The sequence below is a fragment of the Fistularia commersonii genome, chromosome 13 (genome assembly GCF_037954325.1).
Source record: "Fistularia commersonii isolate RoL2024-O1a breed Wild chromosome 13, RoL_Fcom_v1.0, whole genome shotgun sequence".
Taxonomy (NCBI): domain Eukaryota; kingdom Metazoa; phylum Chordata; class Actinopteri; order Syngnathiformes; family Fistulariidae; genus Fistularia; species Fistularia commersonii.
In genome coordinates, this window is record NC_141296.1 from 6,177,135 (window position 1) to 6,191,496 (window position 14,362).

At 40.8% G+C, this 14,362-nt stretch overlaps 1 protein-coding gene across 3 annotated transcripts in view; it reads right to left on the reverse strand.

The window, feature by feature from the left end:
- The window catches only part of macrod1 (mono-ADP ribosylhydrolase 1), a 131,445-nt gene extending 118,360 nt beyond the window's left edge, over positions 1 to 13,085 (reverse strand). For 2 of the 3 annotated variants that reach the window (XM_086158543.1, XM_086158545.1), the window contains exons 1-3: positions 12,403 to 13,085; positions 11,981 to 12,076; positions 11,053 to 11,169 (exon numbers count right to left, since the gene is read on the reverse strand). In XM_086158543.1, coding sequence (XP_086014669.1) covers positions 11,053 to 11,169; positions 11,981 to 12,076; positions 12,403 to 12,805 — 616 coding nt within the window. In that variant the 5' untranslated portion in view covers positions 12,806 to 13,085. The remainder of the gene's footprint in view (positions 1 to 11,052; positions 11,170 to 11,980; positions 12,077 to 12,402) is intronic. The other variant, XM_086158544.1, reaches the window with a different exon arrangement.
- Positions 13,086 to 14,362: the final 1,277 nt, after the last annotated feature.

The following is a 14,362-nucleotide window of genomic DNA, read 5'->3' on the forward strand; positions in this document are numbered from 1 at the left end:
TTAATTTAACACTAGGATGAGTCTCATCTATTTGGTACAGAAAGGGAAAGAACACAAGTAACCAGCGTTTATCTGTGGAATCGCTACTTAGATCACTGGATACTGGAAAATATAATAAAGGTAAAAGTCTACGCGTCACACTGGGCTGCCTCTCTACTGCCTTGTAGAGGAGCAGAGTATTAGTTAAACAATTTGTGTAACTGCCCAAATGCCCAAAAAAGTATCTAACTATTTCTACATAAGAGGAATTGCAGCTGAAAAAAATGATTGCCCTCATGACCCACTTTGTTTTTAAGCAATACATGTTACAACGATCCCATAACTGAGCAGCATTTATGAGACTTGTAAAATAGGAGACTTAAAGCACTTCTCTCCTTCACCTGACTTGTAACTTTCTTTCCTCTCCCCCTTTTTTCAAAACCCATGCTCCTACAGTCATCCCCCTCATCTTGCCATAACAGCTCCCATTCTAGATTTCTTATCAGTGAGGAAGTTACAGTGTAGTCAACAAACCCCCACTCTATCTCTCTTATCCTGTCTGTCACCTGCAGGCCACAAAACTATTGCCTCTAATCATGTATCTTTCAGTTGCTGCCACGGTGAATGGGTCTGCAGCAGTAACCAACAGCTTTATCTCTGACCTGCAGAAAAAGACCAAAGGGATCTATCCCAACCAAATTTGAACATACACTCTTCATACAAAAGCCTGCAAAGAACACCCAGGAATCACAGACACAGGTTCTTGTGGCCAGGTCTGCTGTGTGTTCAGCTATAGACATGCAGACAGAAATGTATATAATCTGTCAAAACATGAGGGAAGGTGATACACATGCCTTAATTTCTGGACTATAAGCCACTGCCTTTTTCACACGCTTTGAACACTGCAGCTTAAACAATGATGCGGCTAATTTATGGATTTTTTTGGAACTAGCGAACTTCATGCCGCCAAAACATTCAGCCCCGACACATCGGACCAATGAAATTACCATGAAATTCTGAGGCTGTTCAATTCTGATACTGAAGGAGACAACTAATGGTTTTAATGCGCAGAAGGACGAAAATAGTGATCAGCTGGAGTGGGACAAAGTGGGGATAGAAAATGGATTGATGGATGGACTTTTCCTTGTGCTATTTATTACTAATGTTTTTCATCAGCCGTGTTACAGGCACTGTTCGGAAAAAAGCATTTTCAGTATTTGTGGATGTTACCGGTATGTATTTTATTAAGTTAAAAAAAAATTTCAGTGTAACATCTTCATGTTACAACATGGACACCTGCAGCTTATAGACAAGTGCAACCTATATATGTACACATATATTTATTGATTGATTTTTAGCCGATGCGGCTTCTATTCGGGTGCCCTCAATTGTCCCGAAATTAGGGTATATGTATTCTGATTTAAGGCAAGCAAAGAACACCTTAGCTATGGCAAGTGGTTAAATTCTAGACATATAACACACCACAAGATAACTACAGTGTCAGGATTTTTTAATAACTCAACATACGTGACAAAATTCTTTTATACAGTCTGGTTTGAAAGTTCTATAATTTTCCACTGCGCTCAATCTCACACACAATTTAGCTCCCCAAGAAAAATAATACATCGTACAGCTACATCAGTTCAGTTTAGTTTCAAAAGCTCAAGAAAACTTCAATTCCATCTTAATTTCTTGGCAGGCCTAAATTAATTGAATTTAATGTCAAATGCAGGAAAGTATGTAAACACTCCCGTGGCTGGAAGTAAACGCTGGAATAAAAATGAGGAATCAAACTTTACCAGGTGAAAAAGCAGACCTCGGCAAATTTGCATTTAATCAATTTGGAAAAAAAGGTTTTAATGCAAACTTTGCCACTGAGACATCATGTCCCCCTACACACACACACACACAACACACACACACTACTCATGAACTCATCACTCCAACATTTCATTGTGCAATCTATCTTAATCAGCTAGCCCATCAGAGACAATATACCCTCCCCTCCATCTCTCTCTTTCCCTGGACAGAGTGATTGAGGGGTGTAAAATGGAGGATGTTTGCCCACCCCATCCCACCCCACACACACCAGGATGGCTCTTAAGTGCTTGTGGGTTTTTATGTTTGTAGTGTTTTATAGGAATGGGCAGAAGCCAGGGGCTGTAAAAGTGTAGAAGGAAGGAGGGAGAGGGAGGACTGGGAGGAGAAGGAGGAGTGGAGAATTACTGTAAATCCAATCTTTATTGAGAGCAACACAAACAACAAAGGGTGCCCGCCAAGCTTCCTGTGATGCCCTGCTTACCTGCCCAGTTAATGCTACTTGGTGGAGGGAAGGAATGAACAAACTTGGATGGTAGGGGGGAATGTTTGGATGACAGGAACGAGCGGGATGAAATTCATTTAACTATGTGTTTTATTTTCTATTTCCGCATGTTATTCGTATGTACCATGCAATAATCTAGGTTTTTGGGTCTCAAATCAAACACTCACAAGCAGGCAGGCCAGGCCGCACCCTGCTAATCTGTCTACCAATCTGCCAATATACTGTATAATTAGTCACAGTTGGCTTCAGCTAAATGTTTGCAGCGGTAGGGGTTAAATGATGCTTCAAGGCCTCTCAGAGCCGCCAAAAAATACCCACAACCCTCCACATGTCAATAACCTCAGGCACTGATTTACCTGATTTCTCAAACTGCGACAGGAGAACTTTGGATGGTAATTTTCCCAAATGAGTATAACCAACTGCCACTTTTATAATTGCTTGATTTATTGCGCTGTCATATCTCTTTAAGTACAACTGACCTCGCTCAAGCCCCTCAGTCAATCAGGTAGTCATCAACAGAAAAGGTCATCTGCTCCGCAACAAAAGACAGAAAACAGGAGCCAGTCGGCGGGCCAACAACCAGTCAAACAGAAAAAGGATGAACGGAGTCTGATGCCCAAAACCCTGTGAGGGTAATCTGTACCTGCTAGTTGCCATAGCAATCCAGCCTGTGATTTAAATACTTGCCCCTCGTCTTTTTTATCGTCCTCTATTCACTCCTCTGGAATCTCCTCACATTTTTGTCTGTCCATGCGCTGATTCTTTCAGTCCCGTTTCCTCTTGTAATACAGTGTTCCTCAGTTCCCCTCCTATTTGCCAAATAAGACAATAAAAGCTACTACCTCTTGTTAATTCTCAGGTTCTTTGCATTAGGCAACTCTGTAAAAGCTCTAATACTGTAAACACACCCTCCATTACAGAAAGATTCCATCTGAAGCACATACACACAGTTTACTCATTTTTGCTGTATACACACAGATAATTAGTTGTGGATACCAGCATGCTCGAATACAAAAACACGAGAAGTAATGCCATAAATGAGCATCAACAATCAACATATTCATTGGATGTTGGCACCGTACACCCGCTGACAGTCAGCTGCCAAAGGAAATTTATCATTTTATGTTAAAGCCTCATCATCAAGCATCATTTGGCATGCTGGCCAGCATTTCTTTCCCTTGATGGACCATGTCCGCCAAAGCACAGATTAAATTTCCCCAAAAAGCTCGAACGCCCATGTGGGAAATGATGAATGTGCTGGCATTTAGCTCCATCCAATGGTCAACAGAAACACTACAGCAGAGTTCACGGTTCATGGAGAGCTAATTTATTTCTCTGTATTTGAAACATGTTTTAAAAGATCGTTTGCCTGTATAATATGACTCAACCTGTACTGGAATTGAGTTCATACATCCGCCGGCCCTTTCCATCTTTCATGACCAAGTTAGTATGGACTTGTTTGTGTAACTTAATCTACTGAATAGGAGAGACGACAACCTCAAGAAAGACATTTTCAGAATTTTCCACTGACAAGACAAAGCAGTGGTTTCAATAAAAAAATCATTCGCTATAATTGGTTAATATTAGTTTGAGAGATGAAACATCATGCATTTAAATTAGAAAAAGACAAAACAAAAATATCAATGAGAAAAGTCTACATTAAACATATTTTCATTTAAATTTAATTTGAACCATCAAGGAAACAAGAATATAGCAAACATGATTAGACTGATTACTAAAACAAATCTTGAGCATGCATAATGGAACTTAAACAACCGCGCATTTCCCTTGATAATATTGTTCTCCAAGAGATACACAGACAGACAATACTTTTACAGCTGTTTAGTTTGGTGGTACAATCAACATACACTGTCAAGTATCAATCTGCTCAGCTCACGGCTGCAGGTCATCACAAGTCATCAGTGCAACTTTGAATGCTCACCTCTAGACTCACTCTTGACCGGGTTTTTCTTCCCTTGCCAGTGGACAGATTGTTTTTGCTTGAAATGGGAGAGCTGTTTTCACGAGACCGTCCAACCTTGGGCCCATAACCCACCCAGACATGGGCCCACCCATCTCTGCAAGATTGATTCAAGAGAGTCGAGAATATGCTCATGTAGCACGAACTGCAAATGGACAAGGTTGTTGCAGACACCAGACGAGCTGCTGAAACCAACACCAATGCCCTTGCAGCCCAAATGTAGCAGCTGATGTCCCCGAGCTCCGACCGCTGATTCTGTAAATTCAGATTACCCCAAGTTCCTGGTTCTAATACTGATTCCTGAGTCCATAGTTCTGAGTCCACAATTCTGATCTCGATCCTTGTTCTGATCGTCTATCCTGACCCCTCTCTATCCTCGAGTCCTGAGTCCATTAGCTCCTAGTTCTGAGTCTCCGAGTTCTGATTACTCCGGTTTCAAGTCCTGATTCCCAGAGTTCTGATTCCCCTGGTTCTGAGTCCCCGAGGCTCTGATTCCCCGACTTCCTGCTTCTGAGATTATGATGTCCTAATTCCCAGAGTTTCTGATTCTCATTCGCCAATTTCTGGGTTCCCTAGTTCAGATTACCCAAGTTCCAGATTCTGATTTCTGATCCCGGACCCAAGTTCTAATCCGCGTCCTGAGTCGCGGGTCCCTGATCCTGATTCTCATTTTGAACCTTGTTCTGATTCTGAGATATTCTGAGTCTGTTACATCAAGGACCTCATCCTAGATTACTATAACAGCTTCAGATTGAGACTTATTTCATGGCGAGTAATATCAGACTGACACTGAATGCAGAAGGGTATCATTACCACGTGCACTATATCTGTCACCCTCTGCCCTGGCTATGAACATCGTAATCAAAGCTGCAGAGGCCCATAAACCACATCAGGTGTGCATCACAGCCTCCATGGATGACCTCACAATCACAACATCTTCTGTATCAGATGGAAGATGGATACTTTGAGGAGTGGAGAGCCTTATCAAGTGGGCAAGGAAGAGCTTCGAGTCAACTAAATCCAGGTCATTGTTCCGAAGAAAGGCAGAGTCTCTGGCAAGTTCCGCTTTGCTCTGGATAGCAACAATATAGCATCGATCAACGAGAAGCCAGTCAGAACTCTTTGAAGAGAACCTCAGAGGTGCCCCTGCCATCTGGTCCCCATCAAGCAGCTATCGAACTGGCTCGACAGAGTGGACAAGTCAGGACTGCCGGTGAAGTTCAAGTCCTGGCTCTTCCACCATGGCATTCTAATTCCAATCCTCTGACCTCTGCTAGTTTATGATGTCCCCATCACATCAGTGGAGTCAATGGAGTGGAAGATAAGTTCATATCTCCAGAGGTGGCTTCGCTTACCACACAGCCTGTGTCACGGAGCTCTGTATTAGAGGAATAACATCCTGCAGCTTCCCTTTAGCAGCGCCATGGAGGAGTGTACGGTTTCCCAGACCAGAGAATCACTGCAGTACTGAGACTACATCTGACGGGCAGAGCCTTTGACGCATCAAATTCCTTATCGCATCCGTGTATGACATCCTCCACAGCCCAGTGAACCCTCAGCTCTGGTGCAAGGCTGATACACCTTCTGGCCCTCTGCTCAGGGAGAGGGACACTTTAGCTCATTCTGGGCAGCTGCCCAAAGGCTGAACTCTCACCCTGTTTGCAAGGAGTTGTTGGTGTTGCGATTGGGGCCATCCACCACCTGTTATAGCAACAACCATAGAGACATTCTGACAAACATATTACAAATATAACATATATAGAGACAGTTGGTGTGACATGCAATATGTAAACATTATTTTCAATTTATCTTTTGCAATGACAATTTGGTTTCTCACGAGTAATACTGCAACATTAGTTGTTAATAGTTTTACTCCCAGAGTCTGGGGTTGACATATTGGGACATATTAGCTTCATCCTACTTATATATTAATGTGGTACTTGTGGAAAAGCATCATTCCATATTGGCTGTACTATAAAGTTGCCTTATCACTCTTTATATTTCCAGGGCAAAATTGTAATGCAAGAGTTTTAATGCAAAATTACAACTCTAAACCACTTTTTGTTTGTTTTTTATAACATAATTTTACCATATGGCCATTTACAGGCCACATTAAACCTCAAATGCCTTTTCATCTGACTTTTTTGTTGTTTTTTTATTATTAATTAAAAACCTGAAAAGGTTGAGTTATCAAAATTCCAACAAATTCACATATTGTTTCCCAATAAAGGCACCATAACCTTAACACCAACCATAACCCCAACACCAAACTCAACCTATCACTGAGATTTTTTTAAATTCCCTAAAACTATTGTAATTCTGCAAGTTTAGGCACACAATAAGGTCTGGTAACAATGAAAAGCTCATCTTGAGCGTGACACAGACCATAAACAAACGCCAAAATCCTTTAAAATTTGTGTATATCTGCAGATGAATGACAATAACAAATGATGCCAATAAATAACACAAGTTAATGAAATCCTAACTCTAACATCACCTCAAAACCAAACATTAATACTAAACCTAACTCTTCAACAGAAAGTCAGACAACCTTGGAATTGGTCCCGTTTGAAAGCCCAACCAAGAAAATGTGTGGGTTGTCCAATTTTAAGGTTTTTGGGTATTTCCAATTTCCATTGCAGTTCTTCAGATAAATCATTTTGAGGATCGCCACTTAGTAATGATAGTTATAACCCCCCTACCTAACCATAACCCTAATAACCATGATTTTTCTTTTTTTGTTAAGTCCTTCAAAACTAGTGTCAATCATCTAATTAATGGAGCACAAACTTGGTACTGGAACCAATGGAAAGCCTGCATTTACCGTAGCCCAAATACTAAACCTAGTTTCCAGCCTTAACCCTTCATCTAACTCTACAGTCGAAAGATGGACAAGCACAGGAGCAGACTTGTTGGCAAGCCTACTCATGACAATGTGGCCCAATTTCCATTGCTATATCTCACGGCAGGGTTTCAGACAAACAATGTTGAGGATCACTATTTTGTGATGGCAGTTATAACCCCCTAACCCAGGGGTCTGCAACCTTTGTTATCATAAGAGCCATTTTCCCCGCTCTTCAAACAAAGAAAAAGAGCCTGGAGCCACAAAACATGACAGCATATAAAATTAGATTAAATAAAGTTTTAATCTCATTTTAAATTTTACCTTTCACAACCACTGAATACAACAAACAGAAGTACAGTGTGCATGTGTAGGCCTACTCTGAAATAAATTAAACAGTGAACTATACAGGCCTATTTGAGTCCTTATATTTGTGTAAAAGAAAAAATAACCCACTTTGATATAAATACAATATTTAGCTGCAGCTTAGCAGCTTTAAAAAAGTAAATATAAAATTAGGAACATTTGTGACAAGTCCATTTCAGTGTGCTCTCATCCTCTTTGGGTTTCTTTCTCAGCCAGCAATCAACTAAAGCACCTGAACATACAAAAGAAAACGAAAAAGCTCCGGGCATAAGATAATTTTTTTTTTCTTGCTGAAAAATAATGGCCGATTAAATGCTATTGTTCTAACTTGTTTAATGTGACTTCTGTTTCTGAAGTTTGCTGCAGATCATCCCTATGTTGGGGCCGTAAGATGTGACTTTGACTGGAGGCTCTAATTTGTGTGGCGGATGCGATATTTGGACTTTATGAAGTTCATGCTTGAGAAAACTTGCTTGCACAAGTATGTTGAGCCAAAAATGTCCAGGACTCCAAATGCATATTTTTTCATGTTCATATACATTCCAGAAATGGCACTCCATGTGTCAAAAACAAGTTTGTCGGGTTGGGGGAGGTTTTCAATATCGCTCCATTTGTGCTCTTTAGCAAGAGCAGCCTTCTGACGGGTGACTTCTTCCAGACCCACTGTCAGGCATTTGAACTTGGACACCCATAAATCTTTATCCGCTATGTCGGCTAGTTCAATTTCCAGATCGGGCTTACTTACTCCTGTGAATGCGGATGTGTTCAGTAGGGATGGGTCGATGTCCAGGGGTGTGACAATGAAGGAGAGTGTGTTTTTTTCCTTTCTGAACTCACTGAATCTTTCTCCAAATGCAACTTCCATTGCAATAATTACACATTGGAAATAATCACAATTTATGTGATTGTTCACTTCTTTGAACTCTCTCAGGGAGGGGAAGTGAGAGAACATGCCTCTCTGTACATCCCTGTCAAACACTATCATCTTGCGCTAAAACGCCAAAACATCTTCCAGAATCTGCGGGGCCGTGCTTCCCTTTCCCTGGAGATTTTTATTCAACATGTCAAAGTTACTTGTAATATCTACCAGGAAGTAAAACTTTACACTCAATCGAGGTCTCCAAGCTCAGGATAGCTGAGGCCTTTGCTTTCCAAGAAGGTTTTCACATGCTCCAGACAGGCAGCGAAGCGTTTCAGCACTTCTCCTGGACAGCCACCGGACTCGGTTGTTCCGCAGGAGATCGACTTCCTCTTACGTTGAACAAAACTGTCAATGGTTCAGTCGTTTGCAATTATTTTGTTCACTATCTTGATAACGAGGTTCATCACTTCAACACATTCAGGGGGGAACGTCTGAGCGCACAGTGCTTCTTGATGGAGGATGCAATGAAATGTAATCACCTCTCGATCCGGTGACTTTTGAAGTAAATTCACAAAGCCCTTCTGTGCTCCCCTCATACTGAGTGCCCCATCAGTAGAAACTGACACCAGGTCAGTGGTGTTTATTCCTTTGGCCTTTAGACAACTCACAACAGCCACACAAATGTCATGTTCCCGCATTTGGCCCTTTAGCGGAATGAGTTCAATCAGTTCTTCCTGCGGCCCATCAGTGTTCACATATCTGCATAAAAATGCTGTCCGCTCAATATCGTTTGGATAACTCAACTCATCACAAGCAATTGAAAATGCTTGAGCTGAATTGATGTCATCAATTTGCTTGCCACTGATGTTCATTGCCATTTTAATGGTCCTGTCCTTGACGGTCTTTACAAGGCATTTCTCTAATTTTCTGAACAATGTCCCCTTTGTTTTTGAAGTCGGAGAATAGATGCTTTGATATTTTTATGAACGATCTTTCATGTAATCTCCGTCTGTGAGCGGCTTACCCCTCCTTACGATCTCCATAGCTGCCACAAAACTAGCAACTGTTGACTGTGGAGAGGTGATCCATTTCTTGATCCACTATGTTTGCTCAACATATCGTTGCAGTTCCGAAATTGCTCTTTCGCTCATCTTCACTTTTTTCCTCAGACATTTTTCTTTCACTCCAGAAGCCACCTTCAGCTAGCTAAGAACGAGGGCTATAGACATTGAGGTGACGCATATCTTAGTTGACAAATCATTAAAAAAAAAAACTTAAAAACTTGATGTGATGCATATTTTAGTTGACAAATTATTAAAAAAAAAAAAAACTTTTTAAAAATAGCAGTAGTAGTAAAATAATTATTTTAGATGTTTATTTAGTACTGTTATTTTTATTTCTCAATAAAAATTAAAATATTTATTTTCTTGTGTTTTTTTTGTCAAGACCGAAGGGAGCCACGACAAAGAGGCTAAAAAGCAACATGAGGCTCCAGACCTGCAGGTTGCCAACCCCTGCCCTAACCCAGGTCCCATTCCACAATTTTGAGGGTTACCACTCTGTGATGGCAATTATAACCCCCTTACCTTGCTACAGCCCTCACTGCAGAATACCTGTCAAGGCCTGACAAGTCTTCCAATTTTGTGGCGATCTCAGCATGCAATGACTTTGTCACCTGGCCAGCACTGAACCCCGGATGGAACAAAAGAAAGCACCAGAAGACAAGCCTCTTTCTTGAGGAAGTGGGAAAGGCATTGGTGATACCTCAAATCTAGAGAAGACAACACGTACCAAAAACCCAAGCCTCTGAGACCATAATGAGGAAGATTCAAGGGAAGAATGCTGTTGCCACATTCACCCAAATAACAGAATTGTCACCTACAGAACCTGAGGCAAGTGTGTGATGCTGTTGAAATATACTTTATGACTTACAATCATGCCTTGGGAGCGAGGGAGGGGTCAGTATAGTTTTTGATCTTTTCGTAATTCTAAATTGCAGCCAACAGTAACAAAAAGGAGCTCTGTGAAGTGTGTGGAACAAAAATGGACAGAGCAACAAAGTATACTGTAAGTCAAGAAATCGAGAGGAAGCAATTCCATATAAATTCACCAAATACACAATAAGCCCTGGCCCTCATGTGTTAGTTTGGTCCAGGGTAACTGGTTATGGCATGTGTTTAGTTTTAGTTGTGTAAAATTTCCTGAATGGGTTTAATGTGTAATGAGGTTCAAGGAGGGAACTATCAATAGTTATGAAAACAATGCTTCATTCATTTGTAAATGTACTGAATTTGTTCACCATATCTTGATTGATTTTGTCTGTTTTCATTACATTTTATTCAATGAACAAGCAAAAACAGAGCATTGTAATTTATAAACCTGACCTCTGAAATGAAGGGAGCGAATATTACTGATAAATATTATACATTTTGCTTGTAGTTAGGATGGAGTAAACATCTATTAAGTATTTTAGTATAAAGCTGTTGATTATGTTGAATTAAAAATACATGAGCGCAATGAATCCACCAGGCCAAAGAACCCTGGCTGAGTAACAAAAATATGAACACTACACAGGGCTTCAATCCATTAATTCTCAGAATGATACTACAAAGTCCAAATGACAAATGTAAAAACTATTCACTGCTACTAAATGTCAGGCTAAATCTTAATCACACACACACACACACACACAAACAGACCTGCATTGACAATTGCATCCACCTCCAGGTTGGTGATGTCGCCACTGAAGAGGGATATCTTTCCGTCCAGCTTTTCATTCCTTGCATGACTTTTCTCAGGACTCTTCTCAGAGACACCTGATATTTAAAAAAAAAGAAAAATGTTTATACATATGGAAAATTTAAACACTGATTATGTTGGTGCTGAAGTGGTCAATTCTAGAAGTAGTGTATGCATGTATTTCTTATTCTGAGAGAGCACATAGGAAACCTGACCTTTTTCTCCAAGCATGAGTGTAATTTGTTCATTCTAGGTGTATTTAAAAGTTAAATTAAGTATTACATTAGTACTATTTCACAACGTCTGCGATCTTAAATAGTAGAATTACCAATTTAATAGGAGGAAATCTGTCCAAGTAAGATAGTTTAACAATGTAGAGGACAAAGAACTTCCAGAAACTATTTGGGTATTCAACTTTTATCAGATAGATTTGGCGTGACCCAGGGGGTTAGAGCTCTCTTGTTGACTTGCCTAGTCCATTTTTAGAGCATCAGTTGTGAGAACTATGTGGCGTCGATAGAGCGGTGCTGTTAGAGCTGTCGTCCTCGGAACCGAACCTTCTTGGTTCAATTCCCAGTACCTCCTAGCCTGCCGAAGTCTTGTTGAGTAAAACACTGAACCCCTAACCGCTCCCCTGGTGCTGTTCCTTAGCTGCACTCTGCTCGTGATTCATCCATAATGGGTTAAACACAGAGGTCAAATTTCACTGATGTTGTGCTCTATTTATAACTGTATGTGACAATAAAGTCATTTCTTCTTTTTCTTCTTTTGACCTTCACTTCATATTATATGGTTAATTATATGGTTAATACGCAAAGGGTATGTAGTCTGCTCTGTTTACATCCCTCCAAGGAATTCTCGAGATGGTGACTGATGCTGAGGTCTGACCTGCAGAAGGAGTCCAGACTGGAATATCATCCAATTGAACAAAGTTTGTTCTGTAGTAGAGACGCCTTTCCTCCAAAGGCAGAGACAGCAACAGGTCTAGGAAAAGGAACACAATAAGTAAACAAGATAATACAGTAACTTTAACGGTTGATGGGGATGTGGAGGCATGTAAATTATCATCACGTTTTGAACGGCAAATATTTAGTCAATGAAAAGCTCAGTTAATAACATAAGAGTTCATTTGTTAAAGTTGTTTTGGGTCAGAGGACCGGGGTGTTCATTTGACTCGTTTCCGTTTGCCAATGACTGACACCTTTGAAATAAACAAAAAAAAAAATCTAAATTAATACAAATGGAGAGAGAAAAAAAGTTATGTTCTCAGTTTTGGCTTAAGTAAATAAAAGTAGATAAAAAAATCTCACCTTTGGTCTCCCTCCAGTCTCCCTCTCCTGAGTTCAGGTTAACTTTCTGGGCCATGGCAGCCAGTCCCCCGGTGTGGAGGAACTGTCCCAATGCTGCGGAGCTCACTGCGAGGGCGGCACCGACGAAAAATTTCCCAATGACGCCTTTCTTCCCCGGTGAGGAAGCGAACTGTGTCCCCGGACTGGATTTCCCTCGGGCCGCTACTTTTGTTGAAAAGTCCGCTCGAGGCGCCCCGCTAGCATGCCCACGGACACGACCTGTTGCTAGCTTCCCTCCCTCCCGGGGGCTCCCAGTAATTAAACTGCGGTTGAAATTGAAACCGGCTTTCTGAATACTAGCAGAGACACGAGTGTATATTGGGACTCTGCTATATAAGAACAGAGATGGCATTTGTCCTGCCATTTCTCACAGAAAGGGGGTTATCTTACTGACGCTTCACAGATACCAGCAGACCGTGGCTAAGTTTCGTTTTCAGTTAAAGTTGACTGGATTTTAGGCAGATACTTCTACACTCAGTGGCCATGTGCCATTTTGTTTTGGACTTCAGCATACGGAATGTACCATTTTCTTAAACAGCTTAAAGTTAGATAATATTAAACATCTCGATCGAATGAATGCCATAATACTCTTGGAGCTATATAGATTGAAATTATAATCATAATTTGATCTTTATGTACAATACAAGCGGTTGTTGGGCGTTTATAAATATTACGGGTCAAACCCTTGCCTCAACCAAAATGGTAAAACCGAAGAGATCTACTGGCGGGTTGTTCAGTTGTCGCCGGAAAATTGAAACTCATTCGGCCATGAACAGCAAGCCCTCCAAAGGGGCTATCAGTTTTGTGTAATTGCCAAAAGATGATGCTCTGAGAGCCGGTTGTAGAGACACAGAAGATCACGCTCGCCTCGAGTGACAGTTAGCTTGTAGTTTTTTCCTTTCTTTACCTAGCTCTGACAGTGCGCGCACGATCAAACATTGTTTTGATTGGCCAGCATGGCGGCCATGCGACCAATCACATGTAAGGTTATTGGATTATACCATGACGCGAAAATAGACTCACATAGTCCTCAGGGGAACATGTGAGTCGTGTAGTACAACTATGAAACACCCTAAAACGAAACTATATCGGGCTGCAGTTAGTAGGAACAACAACGCAAACTGCCTTCACTACAAAATGAAAATAACTTTATGAGCAAGTTCCACTTCTGCATTAATATCCACCCTATCAGTGAAGATAGAGGAGAGAGGGCCCTCATCCAGTCAGCAGAAGACCCACTCAGCTGATGGCAGACCAAGGACTTTTTCTTCCCACGCCTGGTGAAGGTGATGGAGGGGAGACTGTGTTGTGACATCTCTTAGTTCCAAGAGAATCTTATCAAAAACAGGAACAATACTCACAGAAGGAAGAAATCGGATAAGCCGATCCAAACTGAGAAATCGGATTTTTCTTAATGCCAATACTGTGTGTCTGGTTCTGTTCTGCGGATTTGTTTGCAGTCTTTTGTTTAATTTGTGCGATAAAAAATGTGATTAAAAATAAAAGTGTGAATGGTTTTATAGGCTCCAGCATTCCCAGTGACCCTAAACAGGACAAGCGGCAGACGATGGATGGATGGATGGATGGATGGATGGATGGATGGATGGAAGATTGGTTTTGTTACAGAATAAATGCACAAAATTAGGCAACTATAAGGCTTCTCATTAATTTTCAACACACAAATCATTCATTTTTTTGAAATATTAAGGAAAAATAAAGGTCTACAAAAGATACTAAATGAAAAGCCCGCTCTACTTTTGGAGCTGAGCAAAGAGACATCTCTATGAAAAGATCTGAACTTCACATCACTAGCGGCTACATAGAAAGTACCTGAAAATAGTTGGTATATTGTGCTTTGGATGAATAGCCTGGGGCAAAACAAATCATGTTTTTTATCTGTAAAAGTTTCATTTTAAAACTG